At 45.2% G+C, this 24235-nt stretch overlaps 2 protein-coding genes across 3 annotated transcripts in view; one reads left to right on the forward strand and one right to left on the reverse strand.

The window, feature by feature from the left end:
* Positions 1–4915, forward strand: part of WWP2 (WW domain containing E3 ubiquitin protein ligase 2) — a 140697-nt gene extending 135782 nt beyond the window's left edge. For both annotated transcript variants that reach the window (XM_061138849.1, XM_061138850.1), the window contains exons 21-24: positions 136–240; positions 1407–1503; positions 1685–1757; positions 3070–4915. In XM_061138849.1, coding sequence (XP_060994832.1) covers positions 136–240; positions 1407–1503; positions 1685–1757; positions 3070–3169 — 375 coding nt within the window. In that variant the 3' untranslated portion in view covers positions 3170–4915. The remainder of the gene's footprint in view (positions 1–135; positions 241–1406; positions 1504–1684; positions 1758–3069) is intronic.
* A 10335-nt stretch (positions 4916–15250) lies between these two features.
* Positions 15251–23808, reverse strand: PSMD7 (proteasome 26S subunit, non-ATPase 7). Its single transcript, XM_061138857.1, has 7 exons — positions 23621–23808; positions 21587–21678; positions 20577–20669; positions 19785–19882; positions 19134–19214; positions 17081–17172; positions 15251–16178 (listed from the first exon to the last, which is right to left on the reverse strand). Exons 1-7 carry the CDS (start codon positions 23692–23694, stop codon positions 15740–15742), a joined length of 969 nt encoding a protein of 322 aa, XP_060994840.1. The 5' UTR covers positions 23695–23808; the 3' UTR covers positions 15251–15739.
* Positions 23809–24235: the final 427 nt, after the last annotated feature.

Below are 24235 nucleotides of genomic sequence, written 5' to 3' on the forward strand. Positions count from 1 at the left end.
TGTGCTACCCATACCGTTAAAACTGCCGACAGAGATGTGTGGGGTGCTTCCACCTGCCAGGGAGCAGACGGGGCCCTGTGTGCCATGGGGACAGGGCTGGTGCTGGGTGCCTGACACCCTCTCTCTCCTCCGTAGCTGATGCTATGTGGCATGCAGGAGATAGACATGAGCGACTGGCAGAAGAACACCATCTACCGGCACTATACCAAGAACAGCAAGCAGATCCAGTGGTTCTGGCAGGTGGGCCCTGGGTCTGGGCCCCGCAGTAAGAGCAGGGGCTCTGGGCAGGCATGTTTGGGTGGTACCCCCAGGAAGCAGACCAGATTGAACCCCAAGCTCCGGGACACTTGCTGTGTCATCACCTTCCTCGTCTTTGACACTCTCCTTGCCTCCCCCAACTCCCAAAAGGATATGAGAAGCCCAGCCTGGGGACGATAGGAGCTGGGTTGCGGCCACTGCATTTGACAGGAGGTGTCGTTGGCAGTGGGCCAGCCTCAGATCTGGTGTGCGGGCTGGTGGGGAGGGGGCCGTGAGCAGGGAGGGACGTTCTTGTGGGTCACGTGGTCTCCTTCCAGCCAGGTGGGACGGAAAGCGTGGGCTTGGCTCCAGAGAAACTGAAAGAAACTGAAAGAGCTCCTTGTCCTGCATATAAGGAATCAGTTGCTTTGTATGTGCGGGTCTTGTCGTTATCATTGTGCAGTATAGCATACATAAAAAAGAACAAGCAGAGGTAGGTTTTCTGTGGAGGTGAGGTTCACATACCGTAAAATTCGCCACATTTAGTGTTTGGAGTGGCTCTTACAGTGGTTTCTGACAGTGTTGTACCCGCCGTCACCACTGTTGAATTCCAGCGCATTTCATTTCCCTCAGAAAGAAATCTCACACCTATTAAAGCAGTCACTCTCATCCTTAGTATGTTTTTAAAGATGGAACTTGGGGGACTTCCCTCGTGGTCCAGTGGTTGAGCGCCCACCCCAGTGCAGGGGACGCTGGTTCCACCCCTGGTGTGGGCGCTAAGACCTCGCGTGCTGCAGGGCAACTAAGCCCACCGGCCACAACTGGAGAGTCCATGTGCCACAACGAGAGATCCTGCGTGAGGCAACCAAGACCCGATATAGCTAAATAAATACATATTTTTTAAAAAAATGGAACTTGGATGACGAGGAGAATTTCTGGCCTGAGACCAAGAGATGTCACATAGACTGGTGGGAATGATGTACACACACAGCCTCTTAGAGCAGCTTTGGGGTTTCCCAGGGAGTAACTCTCACCCACCCCCACACACCACACTGGATCTCCATGTTCTCAGCCCCAAAGAGGGGCCCTGGCTCATTGCAGAGTTACAGGTCAGGGCAAAGTGCTGGTCCAAGTGGGCCCTGACTCTGCCTGGGCTCTCGGGGCTCCAGGTGGTGAAGGAGATGGACAACGAGAAGAGGATCCGGCTGCTGCAGTTTGTCACCGGGACCTGCCGCCTGCCCGTTGGGGGATTCACCGAACTCATCGGTACGTTATCCCTGCCCTGCTGGTGCCGTTGGGTGGAGGTGAGGACAGCCCAAAGCAGGGACAAGACCTCATGTCTTCCTGGAAGCAAGTCAGTGGGAAGCTGTCTTTGGTGGCATTGGAGGGTCCTGCCTCAGGAAGGGGCTGACTTGTCATAGACAACATGTGTTCCTTTGGATAACAGGTAGCAACGGCCCACAGAAATTTTGCATTGACAAGGTTGGCAAGGAAACCTGGCTGCCCAGGAGCCACACCTGGTGAGTGTGCTGGTTGTGGGGGGAGGTGGTTGGAACCTGAGACCAGATGAGCGCCCAAGAGCAGTCCTGTGGGCAAGGCGGCTTCAGCGCCTTGATGCTGGCGACTGTGTGTAGTTCTGTGGTGCTTAGGTTTGGGGAGGTAAGGCTGGGGTGTGCCTGGGCCTCCGATCTTTTGGGAATTGTGACAGTATCTATGTGCCCTGACAGCCATACCAGGTATGAAATACAGTAAGTCCCCTACATACGAACCTTCAACTTGTGAACTTTCAAAGGTGCAAACATGAGTCCATGTGTCTGGTCATGTAACTTCGCTCACTTACCTGGCGTACATTGTCACGTGTGTGCGTTCTCCACAAGTGGAGCAGGAAATGGCGAGGGGATTTCTCTAGCTGAGGAGGCACCGTTAGTTTTTGAGGCATAGGACCCAAATGTAGAATGGTATCTGAAGGTTGCAGCAGCCGTTCAGAATGTAATCCAGTGCTACCATGTCACCTATGATGAGGAAAAAAAGAGCTACCACCCAGACATCACGGGGTCATTTTTTTTCAAGAGGGTAGACAGAGTTGAATCCAGCAAGGAACCAGAACCTGTGACATCAATGTCAGGAGTGCAGCTTGCCTGTCATCTCCTATTGCTGATGATCCTTTAGCTCTACCGTCTTCCTTCTCCAATCAGTAACTCTTCTTGCCTGTTCACTGGATGCCAAGCCCCTGTATTCCAGCTATTGTACTGTATTTTTCAAAGCTCTGTATTGTAAGATTAAAATTGTTTTGTTTTTTATGTATTATTTGTATGAAAAGTATTATAAACGTATTACAGTATGAATTTGAGCAAACTCTGGGAGATAGTGAAGGACAGGGAAGGCTAGCATGCTACAGTTCATGCATGGGGTTGCAAAGAGTCAGACATGACCTAATGACTGAAGAACAACGACTGGATAGCTGACTGTGTTAGTTGAGTACCTAGGCTAACTTTATTGGACTTAAGAACAAAATGGACTTACAGACATGCTGTTGGAATGGAACTCGTTCATATGTAGGGAACTTGCTGTATTGAAGCACTCCTATTCCAGTCGGCAAAGAGCTGCTGTCCCCGGTCTTCTTCTGCAGTTCCGCATTTCCCCTGTAGCCCTGTCCCCTCCTCTAACCCCGTTGTGGTCCAGGGGCACAGCAGGACCTTTGAGGACCCTGTTGTGGTGTGTGGCCAGCTGGCATCGTGGTTGAGTCACAGTAGGGGATCTCTCAATACCCCTGTGGTTGCTAGAGCTCTGACCTGTGCCGCATGCTGACTGCCCTGTTCTCTTTCTTGACAGTTTCAACCGGCTGGACCTGCCGCCATACAAGAGCTATGAACAGCTGAAAGAGAAGCTGCTGTATGCTGTTGAGGAGACCGAGGGCTTTGGGCAGGAGTAACTGAGGCTGACCCCCACCCCCAAACCCCAGCACATGTGTAGTCTTGAGTCCTCCCTGCCTGAGAGGCCACTGGCCACGTAGCCCCCGGGAGGCCCCTGCAGATGGTAGTCCCACGTAGGACCACACTGTCATCAGGCTGGTGGCAGCAGAGCCTGACCTCAAGAGGCCCTGCCCTGCCCTTCGCTCCTCCCTACTGGTGGCAGTCTGGAATAAAGCCTCCATGTCACCCTTGGCCCCATCAGCCATTGCAAAGCCTGGAGGGCTGACCCTCTCTGCAAAGCTCATCCTCCTCCTCCCTTGAGACCAACCCTAGGTTTGTGTGCATGTGCAAGGGCGGGCGCCCTGGGCTGAAACCCTGGGCCTCACAGGCTGGTTAGGTGAGAGGGAGACTGGCCATTTGGGGTAGCTGTTCTGGGCTGAGGAAGCCCAGGGTCTTTGCCAGTAAAAGAGGTTCTATTTTGTATAGAACTTTTCCAGTAATCTATATAAATGAAGGTCTGAGGGAGGGGAACTCTGGACCAAGGTCACCTCTTGTCCCTGGCTAGCCAGCTCCAGCCACGGAGGCTGAGCAGCACGGCCCCGCCCTCCACTCAGTGCTGGCCAGTTTGTTCCCTCCAGCAGATGAAGGGTCGTTACCAGCTGCTTGGATGTCAGGGGGATGGAAACCCTCTCAGATTTTCTTTTCCCTTTTGCATAAACTTGAAGCATTCTGCGTGTAGGGCCGCTTTGTGTTCTATGGCTGGCGTCACTTCCTGTCAAGGAACTGGGGCGCCAGGCATGGCTGGGACCCGGGGCACCCGGCACTGTTGGTCCAAGAACTTCCCAAACAGCTGCTCCTCCTAGGAGCCTGCTTTGCAGTTCTGTGAGCGCGGGCAGGCCTGACCCAGTGGCTCAACTTCCCAACAGCCTTGTCCCCGAGCTTTTGGCAGAGAAGGGGGAAGGGGATTATTGTCCTGAGTGTAACCCCAACCTCGCTGCCTCCAAGAAGGGAGAACTCCCTTTGCTAGATGGAGTGATGGGGTGCGTGGGGCTGATGGGCTAAGACCCTGGACCTCCAGGCGGCCCGTGTGTCCGGGTGGAGAATGAAGTGTGTTCCCGCCACTGTAGAGTGTGTTCACTCTGCCTCGAAGTGTCGCTTTCCCTGCACAAAAGAGATGATGCTCTTGGAAACCAGCAGAAGGGCCCTGAGCTGCTGTGCACAGTCTGACTTGATTGCTGGAGCTCCTGCTGACCTCTGCCGTGGGCATCCTGCTGTGTGTTCAGATCTTCCAGGCGAACACACTCCTCTGGGATGCTGGAGTGGTGATTGTCACTGGGTCCCCTTGCAGGTCCTCAGACCACCCACGGGGTTGTCTGAGGACAGCCTCGTGCCCTCAGGTCCTTGTCCTGCCCCCTGCCACCCTGGCCCGTGTCTGCTCTGTTGTATGTACTGATTCGAGCGGCTCAGCTCACTGCAGCCCAGCCTCCTCCTTCCCTCGGATCATTGGCTGTGCTTCCCTGTGGTGTCTCACCATGTTGGGGATTGGGGCACAAGCCACCACGCCATGCAGGGTTTGGGAGCCTCAGGCTCATGGGCGTGCCGAGTGCGTTCATGTGGGTGTGTGTGTGTACATACGTGTATATAACTGAGGTGTCTGTACGGAATGCCCTTTGGTAGCTCTGAGTTGGTCACCAGATTGTTTTGTAATGCCCACCCCCTTGCCTTGGTATTGCCAGTTTCTTGTGCAATAAACAATCAGCAGCTGTGGGCAGTGTTGGCGTGGATATGTCCAAAGTCACTGTCCTCCAGACGAGAGGTCTCTGGGCCCCACAGACCCTCCAGGTCCACACAGGGGTGGAAATGCTGTGACCTTGCTGGCTTTGAGAATTGTGTGTCATTAACCAAGACAGCCACACTTCTGATGGGCGGCCCAGTCTTCATCCAAGGATCGGGGGCTTCAGCCCTCATTCATTTGCCTCACGGCCACCTTTCGCCTGTGTTTCTCTGAGCATTTGCCATGGCGCCAGAGCATCAACAGCCTGAGGCTGCAAGTTGGACAGGTTTTAGGAACCAGCTCCTGGGTAGCCATTCATTTGAGAAACATTTCCTGTTTTCTTGAAATCCGTGATAATAGAGGGAGGGATACCCTGGACTTGAGCTCATGGTCAGCCAGGGGCTTGCCACCCACTTTTTTGAATTTAAAGGTTCTGATGGGACCCATAGCGCAGTCTTGATGCTTTTGACACGGAAGTAATTTTGTCCTGGATCAAGCCTTGCTCTGATCTGGCTTCTTTCTGGGGTGGGGTGGGGTGGGGGCAGGCAGAGGTGTGCAGAGCATCTTCTCCTGGGATTTCATCAACTGAAGTCATTACCCCCAACACCAAAGTCATTTCTCACTTGACAGGGCTATGCTGTACCTTGAGGAGGTTTTGACAAAAGTTCATATGTTATACAGACGTCTCATAATAAATTCAAATAAAACAACTCTAGTCAAGATTGTTCTCCTCTTTCCTATCTCCCAAAGTAGCTGCTGTTCAGTTTGCTGTCCTTTCAGACTATTTTGTGTCTATAAATCATATGTACATATAATTTAAAATTATTTGAGAAATGAGATCTTACACATGTTAAGCAGCTCATCTCATTAAATGATACAGGGACACCTTTCCGTGTTTGTCAGCCTAGGTCCAGTGAATCCTTTAGTGCGTGATATTCCATGTCATGGTTGTTCTCTAACACACCCACCTTTGTCCTAATGGGCACTGCATTTGTGTCCAACAGTTAGCTGGTGAAGCCTCTCGGCCAGGTCTTGTGCACCGATGCTGCTTTTCTGGAAGGGGCAGTCCTAGAGTTGGACTACTGAGTACAAATTTTAAAAAGGTTTAAAATTCCAGGTTAGGAAGAGTTCACAGTGAAAGCCCGCCTCTTTTGTTCCTCGGGCATTCTGATCACCATCTGGAGGCAGCTATTGTTGCTGGTTTCTTTTGGATTCTTCCAGATAGACTTTAAAATCCCAGCAAATTCTACTCAGTTGCCCTTCAAAAAAGTTCTTGTTTTAACAGCCTTAGCAGTGGATAGGACCCCTTGCCACCCCACTCTGGGAACTGGATCTGTGAGCTCCCCTGTCTATTCTTCCAGCCCTTCTTTCACTTTTCCAACTCCTAACTCTGGGCATCTTCCCTCTTACTTTTACATGATCAAAGCTGTTTGTTTGTTTTTAAACATTTATGTTCTATTCTGTAACCATAATGCTCTACTTTTTCTAAAGGTATATTTAGAAAACTGAAAAGCAAGAAAAATGTTAATATTACTGTAATGATATAAACGCTGTTTACTCCAGAACTAAATGGTATAATATAATACAACTATGTATTCTTTCATACAGCTCTTTAACCTTAGGGTTTCTAATTACCGATCTTTGCTTTTATTATATCCTTATTTTTTTTCTTTTCTTACTCTGAAGTGTTTCAAGTTAAATTAGACAGTCAGGAAGGGTCCCCGCCTCTACATGCTGTAATAAGTCCCTGATAAATTAGCCAAAGCTACAGAATTATTTTGGAAGTGAAGAGTAGATCTGACTCTGTTTGTCCCCCAAAGTCCTTAGTGGGGCTCAAGATTTACATAAGACCTCACTGGATTTGGAAAGCTCAGCTGTTGCTCCCCCACTTTCCTTCTATATCAGGGCTCATGGCAACCTTCTAGAAAAACTTAGACTAAAGACCTATGTGCTTCCATTCAGGGGAATGCTTATAAACATCAGGCTGTTCTTGGGCTTGAGCTAAACTTAGCAACAAGGCCCCAGTCTCATCTTGGGGAAGAAAATTGAGTCAGTGCTCAGAATTATTACCTCTACTCAGTTCCCAGCAGTCTCCCCCATGAATCTTTTTCTCCAGGTCCCTCTGATTCTGAGGTTGGTTCAAGTTCCACAGTCACAAAGTCACTTTCCTATGGTCCATGCTGTGAGTCAAGCACCAATCAGCTGACTCAGAGAGGTGCACGTGATTTATCTTTGGCATGCTATCTGTTATTTGTACCTTGTAAACATCATCCTGGACTCAGGGCCTTGCTTCTACTCAGTCGGTCCCGGTGACAGTGATCATTGTTTTCTTTTTGATGCTTGTCACAATTTTGGCCCCTTCACCTTGACTCTCTTGTCACCTCTCCAGATGTCCTTGATGGTCTCTGTGACATCCAATCCCAACTCTAGTTCTCTTGCCCAAACACAGAATCAACTCCTCCACTAAGAGCCCTGGTCCTTTTTGTTGTAAAATAGTACTAGAAACCAAAATGTGGGCGTTCCATCAAAATGGTACCATGAACTCATGACTTGATCAGCTTCTTGGCTTCAAAACCATAAAATAAAAAGAGAAGACAAAATATAAAAAAGAAAAGGCTGGCTCAGAAACAAGGTAAACAAGCTCATGGGTTATAAATAAAACAAAAATGCAGAACGTTGGGCAAGATGGAACCGTTCGGGTCTGCTGCACCTAGAGCCTGGCAGTGGTCGCTGAGAGTTCGGCTGCTGTGGAGGAAAGGATCTAAGTATGCTCCAGAATAGATGGGGAGTGGGCGCCAGTTGTGTACCTGATCTGGCTTTGAGAAAGATGGAGGCCCAAGGAGGCAAACCCCTTAAGCCAAACCATCCCACTGGTTGTGGCCTGGATCTGTGACATTCCCAGGTTACTCTGGGCTAGGGCCCCAAACTGCCATTCAAAGACCAGGCTTGTAGAATGGATGGACAGCAGGACAGGATATGGCGGCTGCAAAACCATCAGACAGGAAAGAATGAGTGCAGATGGAGAAGGAGGAAAAAAACAACTCCCCTACTGAAAAATTTTGGCTCCGCATTTCTGAGAAAGACATTCGTGAGTGGTCTCTTGGCTGACGGTCTTTGCTGTAAGGGCAGTAGGTGACTAGTGGACGCCTTCATGGGAGCCTTAAGCGTCATTGTTTTCTGGGGGGTGATCAGTTTCTCCAGAGATGAGTCCTCTGCACCTCACCTGAATGGGAGACTATACCTGAGTCAGGTGGCCTGCCTATAGGCTTCCTGGGAGTAAGAAGCAGGAAGGAGCCAGGGTTCTCGGAGTCCTGACCACTGACCTTTTTGTCCCCCCTGGCCTTCTGCCCTGGCTCAGGTCCCTGCAGCCAGCAGAGTGGAGGGAGCCAAACTGTACAGGGCTTCGGGGGCGGGGACCCACTCTTCTGTGTAGAAACTTTTACCTACCCCAGTTTTCAACTTTCTTCCTGCCTTCCTGCTGCCCCTAAGTATTGAGTCTCTGAGGACTCACTCATTTCCTTTCTGCATCTCCCTGTGTCTGAGGTTAAGATTTCTCCCTGGTTAGTTACACTGCTCCTCGTCCAAACTCTTTGTTAAACGACCTTGTCCATTGCTGAATCCTCTAATGTTCTCTCTGCCCTTGTGGATTAAGACTTTTCGTAAAGCTTTCTTCACAGTTGTTTCAGCGAGGCTGGAGAGGGAGAAGAGGCGCTTCATCTGCTGTCTCAGTTAACTTCCTCTCCTTTGATAGGTCTGCCTGCGGGCAGCTTGCAGCTGAGCACAGAGGTCCCCACGAGGGCTTGGCTGTTCTGTTATATTGACTTTCGACTAAGCTGCAGTGTTTACCCCCGTGGCACTGACTCCGATCTTAAGCCTGAACCTCTCCCGGCTCAGAACCCTTGTTGGCTTAGCTCCTGCCGTGTGAATTCGAGGCTGGGGCTCCTGCTGCTTGGTCACTACTCCTAATTTCCTCCTTCCAGACATGTGTTGAATTCCCTCGTCCACCTCTCATTTGCTGCCTCTCAAATTGGGTCAGTTGGCAAGGGGAAAATACAAAATATTTGACATACATTCACTCTCATTTTAGTACAGTCTCGGGAGGGAGGAAGGATACGTATTAATACATATATGTCAGAACTTTTTTCCTGTTTATTTTTTTAATTGGAGGATTGTTAATTGGAGGACATTGTTACAATGTCATGTTCATTTCTGCTGTACAACAGTGTGAGTCTGCTATATGCATACATACATCCCTTCCCTTCTGAGCCTCTCCCCCATCCTGCTCGTCTAGGTCATCACAGAGCGAGCTGAGCTCCCTGTGTGATACAGCAGCTTCCCGCCAGCTGGCTATTTTACACACGATCGTGTATATGTCAGTGCTACTCTCTCAGCTTGTCCCACCCTCCCCTTCCCCTGCTGTGTCCACAAGTGTGTGTCTATTTCTGTCCTGCACATAATAGGTTCATCAGTACCATTTTTCTAGATTCCATGTATATGCATTGATATGTGATATTTGTTTTTCTTTTTCTGACTTTACTTCACTCTGTTATGACAGACTCTAGGTTCATCAACATCTCTAAAAACAGAACTGATTTTTGCTAATCAGCCATGATTTTGCACCTTATCTTTTAAGAGCATCCTAACTCTAGGGATTTTATTGTGTTTTGGTTTGTTATCTCCAAAGCCCCTGGGGGCAATAGGTAGTCCTGCTTATAAACAAGAGGGATGTTTTGCTTCTGCATTTTCTATTAACATCTTTGTTCTAAGGTTTTCATTAGGCAATGAAATTTCAAATGAAAACCCTATTGTAGTCGATTGTGGATTACCCTGGTGAATTCTTACTTTTATCTATAGGGGACAGTCTTCTTAAGTGCCCCCCCATCACCCCCTCCTGATATGCACACTTTGTATAATTCCTTCTGCTTGAGTGGGAGCGGTCTAGAGACTTGCTTCTAACGAACAGAATATTGCAAAGGTGATGGGCTCTCTCTTCTGTGATTAAATTACCAGAGACTGGGACGTGCTTCTTGCTTACTGACTCTCCATTGCCTTCTTGGCTTGTGTACTTTTCTTTTTTAAAAAAAGGTATGCATGTATTTATTTACTTATTTGACTGTGCTGGGTCTTAGTTGCGACACGCAGTATCTTCGATCTTTGTTGCAGCGTGCAGGATCTTTAGTTGTGGCATGCGGGATCTAGTTCCCCGACCAGGGATTGATCCCAAGCCCCCTGCTTTGGGAGTGTGGAGTCTTAGCTGCTGGACCACCAGGCAATTCCCTTGGCTTGTGTACTTGGATGAAGCAAACTGCCGTGGTAGGGAGGCCCACATGGCAAGGGACCGAGGGCCTCTTGGTGTCAATAGCCAGCGAGGAACCGAGGCCCTCGTCCTACAGCCTGTGAGGATCTAAATCCTGCCAACAGCCACATACTCCTGGAACCCTGAGACAGCAGCAGCGCTGCCGACACCTTGATTGCCACCTGTGAGTGTTGGCGAGCAGCAGACCCAGCTAGGCTGTGCCTGGGCTCCTGACAGAAGCTGTGAGAACTAATGTGTGTTGTTTTTAGCCACTAAAGTCTATGGTAATTCGTTATGCAGCAGTAGATAACTAATACACTATCCTAGCTCAGGTGAAATGGTCTTGGATTTGCATGTCTTCCACGTCCCAGGTCCTGAATGTGGCCATGATTTTTTGTTTTTTTTTTCGGCTGTGCCGCACAGCATGTGTGGATCTTAGTTCCCTAACCAGGGATTGAACCTGTGCCCCCTACAGTGGCAGTGGGGAGTCCCAATCACTGGGCCAGGGAAGTCCATGGCCATGATTTTTAATAATGAGAGAGCCTTGGCATGTAGTTCAAAAACAATCACACTAATCAGGAATAAAGGCAGAAAGGTACCAGAATCACTCTCCTTCCTTTTCTTGGGGAAAGAAAATACTGGGAAGTGGGAGTCCTTTCAATCCCCACCCTGAGTCCATGGCCTGACATCACTGCCCAGGTGGCACCAATGACCTCAGAGGCCTTGGGTCTGGCCAAGCCTGCAATGGTGCCCTGTCTTGGGTTGTCCTTCATTCTTATTTGGGCAAGAGTCGGCACAAGTCTTGTCCAGACTCTCAAGGACAATTTTGGGTCCTTTTTTTTTGTATAATTACAGGGTGAGCAGTAGGGTAGACTATCCCAGTACAGCAGTGAATACGCCTGGAGGACAGGCTTCGCTGTTCCAGGACTCCCGCAGGGGTTGGTTCAAGGGGCACATCTCCCACCTCAGTGATGCCTCCCTCATGAGCATCTGGGCCTTGGTGAGTTGTGGGTATAGAAGCATTCTTTTCTCCTGGGATGGAATGCATTTCATCCTTGAACTTTGGTTTTTATAGTCATGGTTGTTTGCCAACTCTTGTGATTGGTTCACGTTGGTTAAAATAGGGGGCGTATGGGGTGGGGGAGGAGTAGCTCATGCATTCAACTTTGGCTGTTATCCCATCCCTACTCTTGAACAAGGGCACAGATCCCTGAGGCATCAGCTGTCTGCCTTGAGGTAGAGGAAGCCCCAGGTTAAGTATATTTTTTCCCCAGCTTTATTGAGATATAATTGACATGTGTGTGTAGTTTAAGGTGTACAATGTGATGATTCATGTACATGTTGTAAAATGATTACCACAGTGAGGTTCGTTGACACACATCACCTCACAGAGTTCCCATTTTGTTGTTGTTGCGACCATTTAAGTCTGCGTTGTGGTTAGAACTTTTAAGTTCTACTCTCTTAGCAACTTTCAAGTGTAGGATACAGTCCCAGAGTCTTATCTGCTGAGGGGATAAAGCCAGGGTTGAAAGTGGGGCAGAGGGGATAATAGGTGAATTGAGGCTGTTGGTTGGTTATTTTGGTTAAAAGTTTAGCCCGATTATCACTGATCAGACACTAGCTGTAGCATGTAGATAGAGGTAGATACTGGTGCTATGTTGCAGAGAAGGGCGACGCTTCATGGACTGAAATAGACACATACGTATGAGAAGAGATCTTAACCTGGGAAAGGACTGATCCACAGAGTGCTGGTGGTAAGGCAAAAAATTAGTAGTTTTATCTACATTAAATCAAGGTTGTCTAACTTGCATATATGCAGAAACTACCGATTTATTAAAAACACATTCCCAGAGATTCTAATGCAATAGGTAAATTGTATAAATTTACAAAGAAATAAATGATATCTGAAAATGGGTAATAAATGCTCACTATGCACTGTAGCTTAATGATTTTACTACAGTTTACTATCATCTGTGTTCTTGAGGCTATTCGTTTCTATTGTATCCATATTTGGGTAATACTATGTAATGCTGTGCTAACGTGCATCTTTTCCCAATTCATGTTGGCCTTGAAATCAGCTGTATTGGGAGTATTTACACCAGGGAAATTGGCAAAGGCCACAAATCAATACCCTTCCTCCTCTTTTTTAGAGACCTGGCTGTTACACATTTATCAGCCCTTCATTGGAAATGGTCCTTAAAGAAACCAGGAGTGGTATCAGTAGTGAGGAAAATCAAAGCATGAACTATCTGAAGGGCAGAGAAAACTTTATCTATTTATCACAGAGTACAGCAGGGGTGAAGGTGTGGCAACTTGCCCCAATTTTTTGCAGCAAGATGCTCTCCATATTCCTTCAAAGCCCAGACTAGATGGTTGCAGCCAAAAGCAGAAGTGGTGGGAAGCAACTTTGGGGAAGGTTCCCAATTCCATGCTGAACTGGAATGTGAACCAATGTGTCTCTTGTTGAGATGAAATTAGTCAATGGTGCCATCTAGTGTTGAAGTACAGATTGGCTCCAAAGAGGGACGCTTAGAGGAAGCTTTCTCTTGAGTTAGGCCTCGGAAACACACAAACAGTTTCCTCTATTTTCTTTTTCTACTTCATTTCCCTACTTCTGGAGTCATTTTCTACCCACTCCTCCAACAAGAATAGCCACTGGTTTTTTCTTGTTGTCATTGTTGTTGTTGTTTTGAAAGATATGAATTCTGTGTGGTTTCCAAGCAAAAGAGAGAAATGCCGAGTTGAAAGGCAAAGATATGGAAATCAGCACTTTCCTGTATTATGTATAATTTGGAATGAATTTGCGTAGGGAAGTTGTAGAGATCTTCTCTTGTAGCAGATGCTTCTCTGCTTTTCCAGCATGTCCCAGATATCCTTCCTATTTCCTGTGACAGGGGCACATGAAGTCATCAGCATGTTTTAGAGTAACAAAGAACCCAAATTCATTCTTAAGTCTTTCTGCTTCATAGATATTTTTTGTAGAAAATAGTAGAAGGAAAGTCCTGTTCATGACTTCCAAGTGAATAGGATCTTACATTCTTTTATGAGAATGTGTGTTAGTAAGTCTTTTATTTGAAGTGAAGGTAATTGTATATGATTAAGTTCTCAAAGCTGGAGAGTCCTCCAGAAACTAGAGTAAGAGTCTGGGATTGTTAATTCCCACTGGAAAGGTTGACTGCATCATGAGCATTGGAGAAAGCACTATGGTAGTCCCTCAGTGAATATTACTTCCTTTTTTCCCCTTTGGTGATTGATGATCTGTGAAAAATGAAAGAACATTTAACTAATTAGTGGACTCAAAGCCGCTGTTCCACCCTGACAGTTTTTATCTTTTCACTAAGGATAACTGACCTGTCAGTTTGGGACTCTTTCAGATGTTAGTTATCAAACAGAATACCAGTAAGAAATCCATGCTGTCCTGTCTGTAATGTGTGTAGCTGCAGCAGCCTCAACTGTCGTTGTGAAACCTTTCAAAATGGAAGGAAGGAAGTGTCACAACTCTAGATATGAAGTCTGAAAATGGGATCAGACTTTACTCAGGATACTTTTTCAGTGTTCAAAGAACAACAGAAGTAGTTTAGAAATCTCACCTTGAGACTGCTAAGCTGTGTGAACACATGACTTTATTTTAGTTGAGGGCCATGTGTTTTGCAGTCAAATCAGCTGCTATTTATATAAGCAAGCCTTCATCAACAGTCTTATAAAGCTCACCCTCTTACATAGGATGGCAGCAATTTTGCCTGAGAAAATGAGCCTACATGACTCTAGAGGCTACAGACACTTTTTGTTAGAAGAAGGAATTGGAAGATCCTGTTAGTAAGGTAAAAGTCAGTTTTGTCCATATGCAGGTCCAACTGTTAAATATAACAAGGCCTGGGTATTCCCATGTTCTTACATGTTCAGTAGACATTCCAATTTATCAGTGACAAACTTAAAAGCTGGTGACATTGTCCTATTAGACCCTGGGAAAGCTTTTTAAATGATCATTCTTCTAAAGGTGGAGCTGATCCTGTGTAGTCTTGAGTTGCCCCCACCCCAACCCCACACTACATAAAGGGACTCCCTCTTTGGGATAACTTTCTCCTTGCCCCTGGCATCTCTGATCTTTGCTGCCTACCCTGAAGAAATGTTCCCTTTCTCACACGTCTCTTCTAAACATGGCAACAAAATCTCAAAAACTTTAACACAGTCTTGTCATTTTAAATGCATCATCTCAAGCTTTGAACTATGTATTTCAAATTTCTTTTACTTAGATGTACTGGGAACAACCATCTGACGTTTGACTGCCACAACAGACAAAAAACTTCTCTAGTTTTTTTCCCTTTGCTATTTCTTTTTATCTCAGGATCTTAGTGAACTGTGAAGTGACCACTGACGTGGGTAGTTCTATTTCTGTCAGATAAAAATCAACCCCCAAATTTCCACTAACTTGTTCTTTGGCAGGCAGGTCTGTCGATTAAAAATGGATGCTTCTGGCAACTTTGAGGCATTCTAACATTAAGAAGTGGTTTATGAGATTCCAGTAACTTCATCTTAGTGCTATTCTATTGTATTCTTAAATAGTTGAGCACTGATAGTCCATGTAGTACATTAGAGAACTCTTAGAGAGGTTCTAACTACTCAAAAAAGGAAGTTAGTATCCAAGTGACAGCTATTAAGTCAAATGATTAAGTACCTTTATTTACTTTGGGAAGCTTTGTTCCATCCCACTGACCTTGTCCTTTAATGTACCTACTGCAATAGTAAGTAAATGTGTCCCTTATGAAAACTTAAGAAAGACTGCTCTAGGGAGTTCACCAGTGAGGAATCTGAGGTGTGAACTATGACCTAGGTCTTCTGGGCTCAGTTGGGAACTCTCATTACAGCTCTGTTTTTAAAGGAATGAGATTCTCTTTTTCATAAAGGATCCAGTCTAAAATAATTCTTTCAGGCAGCTTCAAGGATTAAAAACTGTCAATTAAAAACTGTCTTTGTTGCTTCTGAAAACAATGGATCACCACTCCCAGAGTTAAAAACGACCAGAACACAGACTTAAAAACGAAGCCATTTAATTGTGTCTTTGAAGGTAAACAGTATCTTGATCCCAAGCCCCGAGAATGCCAGAGCTACGGGTCTGAGAAGTCCCGTGGGGCAGTATTCTCAGAGTCCTGAGGGTCAGACCTCAAAGTGTTCCAAGGCAGAGCACTTATGGAATTCATGCATTCCATTCTGCAATTTTGCAGACTGCCAGAAACAGACCCCAAGAGTCTCTTGAGACGGGAAAAATTCAACTCCTGGTCTCACAGATAAAAGTAGGGGGAGTACGCTTACTTCTCTTCACTTTTCTCACACAGTCTGAAACCTGAGCTATCACCTCCCCAACGCACAGTAGCCGAAGCTGCAGTTTAGGTTCGAGATCAGTCCCTCTATCCAGAGAGCTCTCATCAATACAGCTTTTTAACAAGCACTTTAAAGAACCCTCTGGCGGCACAATGAGTTAGTTTACAATATTTTAATTTACAAATTAAAAAGCTACATGTTTTATTTTTTCTCCTTTTTCTCTTCTTTCTTTACATCACTCTTTTCCTTCTCTTTCTCTTTGTCGTCTTTTCTATCCTTTTTGCTGTCTTCCTTTTCTTGCCCTTCTTTCTTTTCTGCGTCCCGGTTGGCAATCTTGTTGTTGATGAGGTTGTGCAAGGCGACCACAGAACGGATCAGTGAGGCCAAATATACCACCACCATCTGATCGTTGGTCTTCAGGTAAAAGGCCTTGACAAATTCCTGCAGGCTGACATCTGGCAGCAGGTTGAAGACATCCTGCAGCTGGTAGATGATCTGGTGGTTGATGGGCAGCTTGCCAGTGGCCACCTTCTCCAGGTAGCCCCTGATGTCCAGGAGCTTGGAGTTGAGTCCCTTCAAACCATGGACCTGGTTTGTGATCCGCTGGGAAAGAGTGCCCACTGTAGTGTCTTTGATGTCTCTGTAGGAACCCACAAGAAAGAGCAAAGGTATCCATCAGTGTCCTATACCATCACACAGATTTTCATATTCTAAGGGAATAACTCAGTTTGTGAGGAGGGGCAAGTTTTCTAAAGCAAAAATGTTACTTCTCCATTTGATAAAGATTTGAGTATAAAGTGCCTTAACCTTGTTTTCATTTGGAAGCATATGTTTTATCTTTCTCATCACAGGACATCTTTCAAAAGAAAAGAGAGAGCTAAAATGAAATCATATTCACTAAAAATTAAAAAAAATCCCCCTCTACTTCAATTTCTCTTTTTCCTAAAGAGGGCAGCATTCTTTTCACCTACATCTATAAGATGTTTTGAGATGCTTTTAAATCAGTCAGTACTAACTTTCTGAACTGAAACGAATCTTATTGAGAAAATGTATGACCTTTCAAATAAGTCAGGGTTCTGTAAGTATTTTTCCTTTTTTTTTTTTTAAATTTGGCTACGCCGGGTCTTAATTGTGGCACTCTGGATCTTTAGTTGCAGCATGTAGGATCTAGTTATCTGAGCAGGGATCAAATTCGGGCCCCCTGCATTGTGAGTGTGGAGTCAGCCACTGGACTACTAAGGAAGTCCTCTACAGTGTAAAAGGCCATGATGCAGATTCTCTGCAGAAAACTGGCTAGCTACATTCACTGAAAAGGAGGTACACTTAAAGAACACACACTTGCTTTTAACATGCATCGGTTCCTGTCACAGCCAGCATTATAGCTTCCAGACAAGGTGCGCTATGCAGAGTCATAAATCCTACCTCAGGACACTTCACAGAGGATCGAGGACTAGAGCCCAGGTCTCTGGACTCTTGATATGGATCTTTTCCTTACACTAAGCAGCCTCTTGGGCAGCTTCTGATGCCATCCTAAAGTCTCACCGTAACAAGTGTTCAACTCCGACTTCCTCGGCTTCCTCGGCTCCAATTTCACTGGTCACGTGCTCAAATGTTTTTGAGGTTGGAGTTCCATCCTGGGAGAGGAGACTTAATTACAGTTATTTACTTACAACAAATGAACAAACTAGCACTTGTTTCTTTTCACACCTTGATTCTTCTGCTTTAAGTCAGATCACTTGAGGGATGTTATTACTGGGTTTTCTGTGGCAAGGGTGGATAAAGTTTGCTTCGAAAGCTGTCACAGCAGTCCTACTCAGGGTTGAGGTGTACTGGGGCATCATCCTTAGCTTATTTCTGAGGAAAATCTTGGTATTATCTTGTCTTTAGTAGAGATGGACATTCAGAGAAGTCTCAATTCGGCTAAATTTCAAGGTTTGTCACAGTTCAATCTAAAGTAGGCCATATTCTGAACATTGTGCCTGAGACAAGTTTATGTTAGAGAATATAACTTTGAACCATCTACTGTCCATTGGGTCAAATGATCAGTGCACCAAATAACGTGGTGAGAATCACTGATTTTCTGGTGGCCTGAATTAATCAAGGAACCCATTAGTAGGTGTGGTTTGCTGTATTACCTACTGATTTCTTGACAGGACTCAGGTGGAACTTTTCTCAGATCCAGTGCCAGAAGAGGCAGTGCATCTCCTGTAAAGGCTGTGAACTGTCTGCAAGCAGGAGTGCACTGCGGTGCGTGCACAGGCTGCAGGCAGACGGCTTAGATGCAAGGCCTGGCTCTGCCGTGTGTGCCAAGGGAGCTGTGAGACCTTGGGAGAGTCACTTCACTTACACTAAGTGGTATAAACATCAGCTGTTGTTATTTTATCTAGGATAGTGTGAATCCTGAAAATGACATTTTCCTCTTGGCTTGGTATGCTAGGATGGTCAAAGCCTTCCAACACCTGTGCAGGACTTCATGGCATGTCTTTTCAGGTATTGATTTTTGCCTGGCTTCATCTTATAATATGACCCTTACATCCCCTCTATCTTCTATTAAAAAATCCTGTTTCATTGGGGGGGGGGGCGGGGCGCGTGGTGGTGTGTGTGTGTGTTCTATTAAAAATCCTGTTTCATTGGGGGTGTGTGTGTCTGTGTGTGTGTATGTGATGCATATGCATGTGTGTGTGTGCAAGCAGCCTCAAACTCCTTTTTGAAAGAGGCAAGGTAAAATTTAACTTGTAACAACTGTATCAAGACCAGGGATGAAAGCTTTACTGCAACTATGCAACAGATCTGGATCTAAGTTCTCTAGTAGTAAGGCAAAGAGAAAGAGGGGAACAGAGCTCAGGGCAAGGAACATTTGCAGGAAGCTAAGTTAAAAAGCCGTTTCCAGATTTTAAAACTGGATAACTATAAGAAGAAAGACAATATTTACTCTACCTCTCCGACTTCTGACTTTAGAAATTCAAGACTGAGCTCTTTGTATACCCTAAGTGCAAATACTTTATGCTCAAAACAAAACTCATATAGTTTCACAACAAATCTTATCCTAGAATCTGCATTCAATTCTGTTTCCTGGAAATAGAGAAAAGCTATTTTGGCAGCTTATCCTGTCCATACCCAAGGCACAAGCTAGCAAGACCACACAGCAGGTACTGAATACAATGGAGCCAACTATATAGGTGTCAAATTGTACAGATGGGTTTTGCCATCTAGCTCCAGGCAGTTCTGACTTACTCTATTTGAAAACCTAGTAACTTCCAGGAGAAGACTGTCAGAGGTGGGCCAACAGTGGAAATGGGACTAGATTAAGATCAAGCTCACCAGGCTCTGCATTTACTCTGCTGAGAACATCTCTGGGTGATAATTTGACTACTTTGGTCTCAATTTCATTTGTAAAAGGAGATTTTAGATTTCTATGGTCCCCTCCATTTCTAAAATTTGGTGACTCAAACACTCAAGGGGGGAAAAACATATCAAACTGTTGACAGAAATCAATAACCTTTTGTTATAAAGTATTTGTTGACTTGAAATGGAGGAAAAACCCAATGGCCCCAAAAGTAGCAATTCTAAACAGGCTCATAACAAGATGACTTACATCATGAACTTCTTCCACCGAAATATATGCTTCTGTGGGCAGTCCCAGGTCCTTTGGCTTCACATCAATGATGACCAATACCTGGCAGAAAAACACATCTTAGCAAACCACCTTGTACTAAGCACATAGGGAATAACTGCAGCCATTCTGAAAAATGATTACTGAAGCTTTCTCATTCATTTAACCAGATGAGCCAGAATTTTCAGAAAAAACAAAACAAAACTTTACATTTCAAATTTCTCATCATTTGCTCTGCTCTTCAACCCCATCCATTAACAAGGTGAAAGGTAGACAGTGAGGAAGGAATCAAGCAGAAGGAAATTAAGAGTCAAGACAGCCAGCATTTTAATCCCAGCTGCACCCTCAGAAGACCTTACTAACCATTCTGAACCTCAATTTTCTCATTTGTAAAAAGGATAACAATCCCATACAGTTGAGAGGATTAAGGAAGGTAATTTACATACTTAGCACTGAGCAGATGTTTAATTTACTAAATACATTGGGTTATTGTATACTACAAAAAGCAATGCAAATTAACACAAGTTTATAGAGAAAAAGGGGTGAAATGATTCACTATCCACTAGGAGGCTCTTTTTCTTGTTTCTGGCAAACAATTATCGGTCAAGGGTTTTAACGATAAAATGCACTTACTGAGTTAGGGCAGTATCTTTTCATGAGTTCATTGATGGCGATGTCATTCTTGTGTAGTTTAGGGCCTGTGTGGTACCACCCAACTATTCTTTCTCTGGCTGTGAAGGAAAAAAATAGTGGCTTTCAACAGTTACATAAAGATCTATATATTTCCCTCAAAAAGGGTAAGAACTTCAGTAGTTATGTTCTCTACCTTTTCAAAAATTCCAGACATCCAAACCTTGACATGCTTATGAAATCTTAAATTCAAAAGCAGGAATCTCTGAAAATAAACAGCAGGAGAAATCTAGAGATAGCCATATCTCAGACTAGTTTAGGAAACCAGTCATACATGAAGCAACTAGAAAACAATTCCAAAGGAATATATAAACAAATGCAAGTTCATCTCACATAGATTACAACAGTGAGTGCTGTGGGAATAAACATTTCCAAAGCAACGTGGCTGCTGGAATGGAATGAAAATGATCCACGTGACAGAGATATTTACCTTGCTGGCACCAAAGCTCTAGAGGCATGTGGATTTTATTTGATAACTTTTTGCTTCTCTGCTGCAGAGGGCTATCTCTCCCCTGAAACCTAGGTGGTCTAGCTGGCCTTAAATTGCTACTCCAGTTTCTCATTTATTCTACCTCATTTGTCCACTACCACTGGCCTTACTTTAGTCTAGCTAAGTGAAAGGGTCTTTGACATTAGACAAACAAAAGTGAATACTTATAAAAGGCATTAGGGACACACAGGTACATTTACATACCACCCCTCACACACATATACCCGTGCTACAATGCCACCTACCGTTGACCTTCTTAAACATTCCATACATGTTTTCCAAGTAATCATGGTCTAAAAACCAGACAGAATCATCTTTGTCGTCTTCATCAAAAGGAACTAGAGAGGAGGAAACAAACCCCCAAAAAACAGTTTAGGGTGCTAGACAGAACTCTAAGGGCACATATCACAACTGGGGACCTCTAGGCCAGATTTGACCCATGTCTTTAGCTTGTCCAATACAGTATTAAAAGTATTTTTGAGTTGTTTTTATTAAAAACTGGAAGATTTCACATACAAATCTAGACCTCCAGGCTCTCTTGAAAAATTGGAAGACCTGGCAATAACTGGCTATAGCCATACAGAGATCACCTCCATTGACAAGGATACATGTTCTTCAGTTTGCTAAAAGCTCCATCATTTCCTAATATTTCTGTTGGGCAAATTACGTTACTGCCTGATCCTTTTAGACACTGGAGTTAGTGACCTCTAGTCTAGTAGCTATGCCTGCAATTATTTTGTTGTTCATTATTGTTGCTTTAAACATAAAATACACAGATACATTCTTCTGAACATTCACAAAACAGAGTGAAAAGAAGGTTTTTATCTCCCCCTTGCCTACCCATAACCACGGTTAATAGTTTTGTGCAGGGGTTGACAAACTATACCCACTGCCTATTTTAATAGTTTTATGCAATATGGCTATTAGTTTGTCTACATACTGTTTTTAGTTGCTTTCCTGCTACATTAGCAGAGCTAAGCAGTTGCAATGGAGACCATATGGCCTGAAAATACTTAAAAAATATTTACTATCTACGTTTGTGTGTAGCCTTTAGCCTCCCTGTTCTACTTAAGCAATTCTGAAACAGAATTGCTTGGTTGCAGTAAAAAAAAATGGAGACCACGAAATTTTCTTTCTTTCTTTCTTTCTAGTTTTAAAAGTTAACTGACATTTTAATCATACTCAGGAAATGTAAAATTTGTCTATTTATTAAAAAAAAAAAAACTGAGGTATAATTGACAGATTTTTCTTTTACCTGCAAAACTGTTGGATACATCGAGTACTTTCTTTTGCCACGACCCCAAAAGCACACCAACAACACGTTTTTGGTTTCCAACCTTGCCTATTCTGAATGAGAAAACAAAAGATCAATCTGGATAGGCACAGACTCAACAAGAAGATACCTAAAACGACATACCAATGCACCGATACAATTCAGCTTAGCTGGGAACTGACCCCACTAAACAAATGTAGTTAGTCTTAAAACAAACAAACAACCCTCAAACCTTATAGAAATTTAAAATGGAGAAAGTGAAAACTCCCCAGATCTTACAGTTTTAAATGTTATCTGGTTGGTGTTTGAAAACACATTTAACTTTTTATTTTGATAAGAGCTTACCTTTCTTTCTTAAACTTTCTCTATCTTCTCTAGCCTCCCACCTTTTCAGGGATAAAGAGTTGAACCAGTGCTACGGTCCAGCTTGCCAACTCTTCTCTGAAACAAGCCCAACTAGATGGCGTACACAATTCTTTTGTGTTATCTGGGGGCTGAGAAAATTGTTCTGACCCAGGAGTGTGTGTATGTCATTGGTCATCTCTCTGAATGGCTAAATTAGGCAGAAGTTGGAACTAAGCTGGTGACTGATCAACTGGGAGGAGGGCTCAGCGAACGAGAAAAACTACCTCAGAATTTCTATCTCCAAATCAAACCCCCTTAGTAGTTTTGTGCCAAGGAACGACAAGTGTTTCACTTATTTCTTTGGTCTTTATGTAGAATTCTCCTTTAACCACTAACAAATGTGACATAACAAACAATTCTATGTTCAAAGGACAGACAAAAGTCATTGTGAAATGAACCACAATTTCTTAACAGTTGGTGGTTCACACCTATTGAACTGGACTTATCTCAACACATGATTTGGCAAACTTATGCTTACTATGTCTAGGGCTTGGATCAGAATTAAGTATTCTGCATTCTGATTTTTGGGGGAAATCTAAATTCAAAGGAAATTTCCACAAATGGGTTTTTCTTCTAATCTACAAAAATGCATTTGTGTTTCAGAAAACCCTACAATTGTCTGATACAGCAGCTTGCAGTGTCTGCCTTCACTATGCCCTTAAAAATGTTTAATTGACTGAACAGAACTGAAATGATGCCTGCCTTCTTAGCACTTCTAGTATCCTATGGGAGAAAAACAGTAATTGTATAGTGGAAAAGCTCAGGTACCTTGTTAGGCTAAGGGTCCCACAAAGAAATGGAACTAAACTGAGGACCCTAAACCTCACAGGAGTCTTTGAGTTTGGTTTTGGCTCTGGTTGAATTGGGAGTTGTATAAAGCAAGAGAACGGGCACTTAGCTACAGTGACTTTATAGCAGATGCTCCCAACTGGGTCTTAGAACTTTCCAATTCAAGTAACTACTGTAAAACTTATGAACACGTGTAACAGGTCCCGCGAGAGGAAGAGCTCGAAAACAAGCAAGCGAAGGCAGAAGAAACATCTGTGGGATGTTTTCTTATTCATTAACGTCTACATCTCCAAATGGTCTCATTTTTAGAAGAAAATCTTGACTTTAAGACAATATAGCTACGTTTTAAGCTATCGTCAAACCAGATTCCCACTCCTGAAACTTCCACAAGTTAAAAGCACAGTTCTTGGCAGGGAGCCCTTCGGGACCAGACTTTCGGTGACAGCCTTCAGAGCCAAAAAGCGCGAGTCTGAAGGGCTTTCCTACCAGACACCGAGTCTCTTAGGCGAAAAGGAACGGACGAGGCGATAGATGGGCAGGAGGACTGGAGATCAGGATCAAATGAAACCTGCTCCCCATACTCTGGCATCGTACGGAGTGGGTAAAGGGAATGATCAGCTCAGCTCCCGGGAGTGCCGGCTGGGCAGAAGACTCCGGGTAGCTTGGGCTTCATGAATGGACTTAATCTGGGCCCCTCGGCGACTCAAGGCCACCCCCGGTGCGTTAGCACCCCCGCGGCCGCCGCGCCGTACCCAGCGCGCCCGTGACTCAGCAGCGGCGGCGCCACCGGCCCCGGCAGGCCGCCCCGTGCCGCCCGCTCACCGATTGAAATGATCCACCACACTGAGCAGCACCAGGGGGTGGACCACCACCTTCTGCACCGCCAGCTCCGGCATCGCGACACACCCCGCCCACCAGGCCCTGCTCCCCGCGACCCGCAAACACCGGCAGCCGGAGCGGCAGTAACTCTCGGCGATCCTCCAGGCCTGGCTCCTCCTCTTCCGGCTGAGCCGCCGCCGCGCGACTCCTTCTTCCGCTCCCAGAGTGCCCCGCGCGTCGGACTGGTAGTGTCCCGCCTGCTCCAGCCTTGAGGAGGGGAAGTGCTGGGGAAGGCGGGACCTGGCTCGGGTGACAGGCTAAGAATTTCCCAGTTCATGAAAGCTAACAGCTCACTAGAGACTGAAAAAGGTTGACCTCCCGGTGTTTGCCCTGTAGTGTCACCTCTGTGACTTTTCATCTCAGAATCTTCTTAGCTCTCCCCCCCTCCCCCACCCGAAGAGTGGAGAAAATGCTGAGGAAAAAAATGTAAATAGTGTTTCCATCATTCAGAAAATGTTCACTTTCAATTCTAGTCAAAATCCTCCAGAATTTCATAGAGGTTGTTATTATTCAGTCGCTATGTCGTGTGCGACTCTTTGCGACCCCATGGACTGCAGC

This window comes from Dama dama, chromosome 4 (assembly GCF_033118175.1).
Source record: "Dama dama isolate Ldn47 chromosome 4, ASM3311817v1, whole genome shotgun sequence".
In the NCBI taxonomy this organism is placed as follows: Eukaryota; Metazoa; Chordata; class Mammalia; order Artiodactyla; family Cervidae; genus Dama; species Dama dama.

What these genes read in the sequence shown, in the direction of transcription:
- PSMD7 (XM_061138857.1), bottom strand. Translation starts at nt 23,694, where the DNA reads ATGCCGGAGCTGGCGGTGCAGAAGGTGGTGGTCCACCCCCTGGTGCTG. An exon ending in TGTATCCAACAGTTTTGCAG is followed by an intron (nt 20,670 to 21,586) that starts GTAAAAGAAAAA and finishes CCTCCTCTCTAG; the next exon opens with TTCCTTTTGATGAAGACGAC. An exon ending in AATGTTTAAGAAGGTCAACG is followed by an intron (nt 19,883 to 20,576) that starts GTAGGTGGCATT and finishes TTTCCTTCACAG; the next exon opens with CCAGAGAAAGAATAGTTGGG.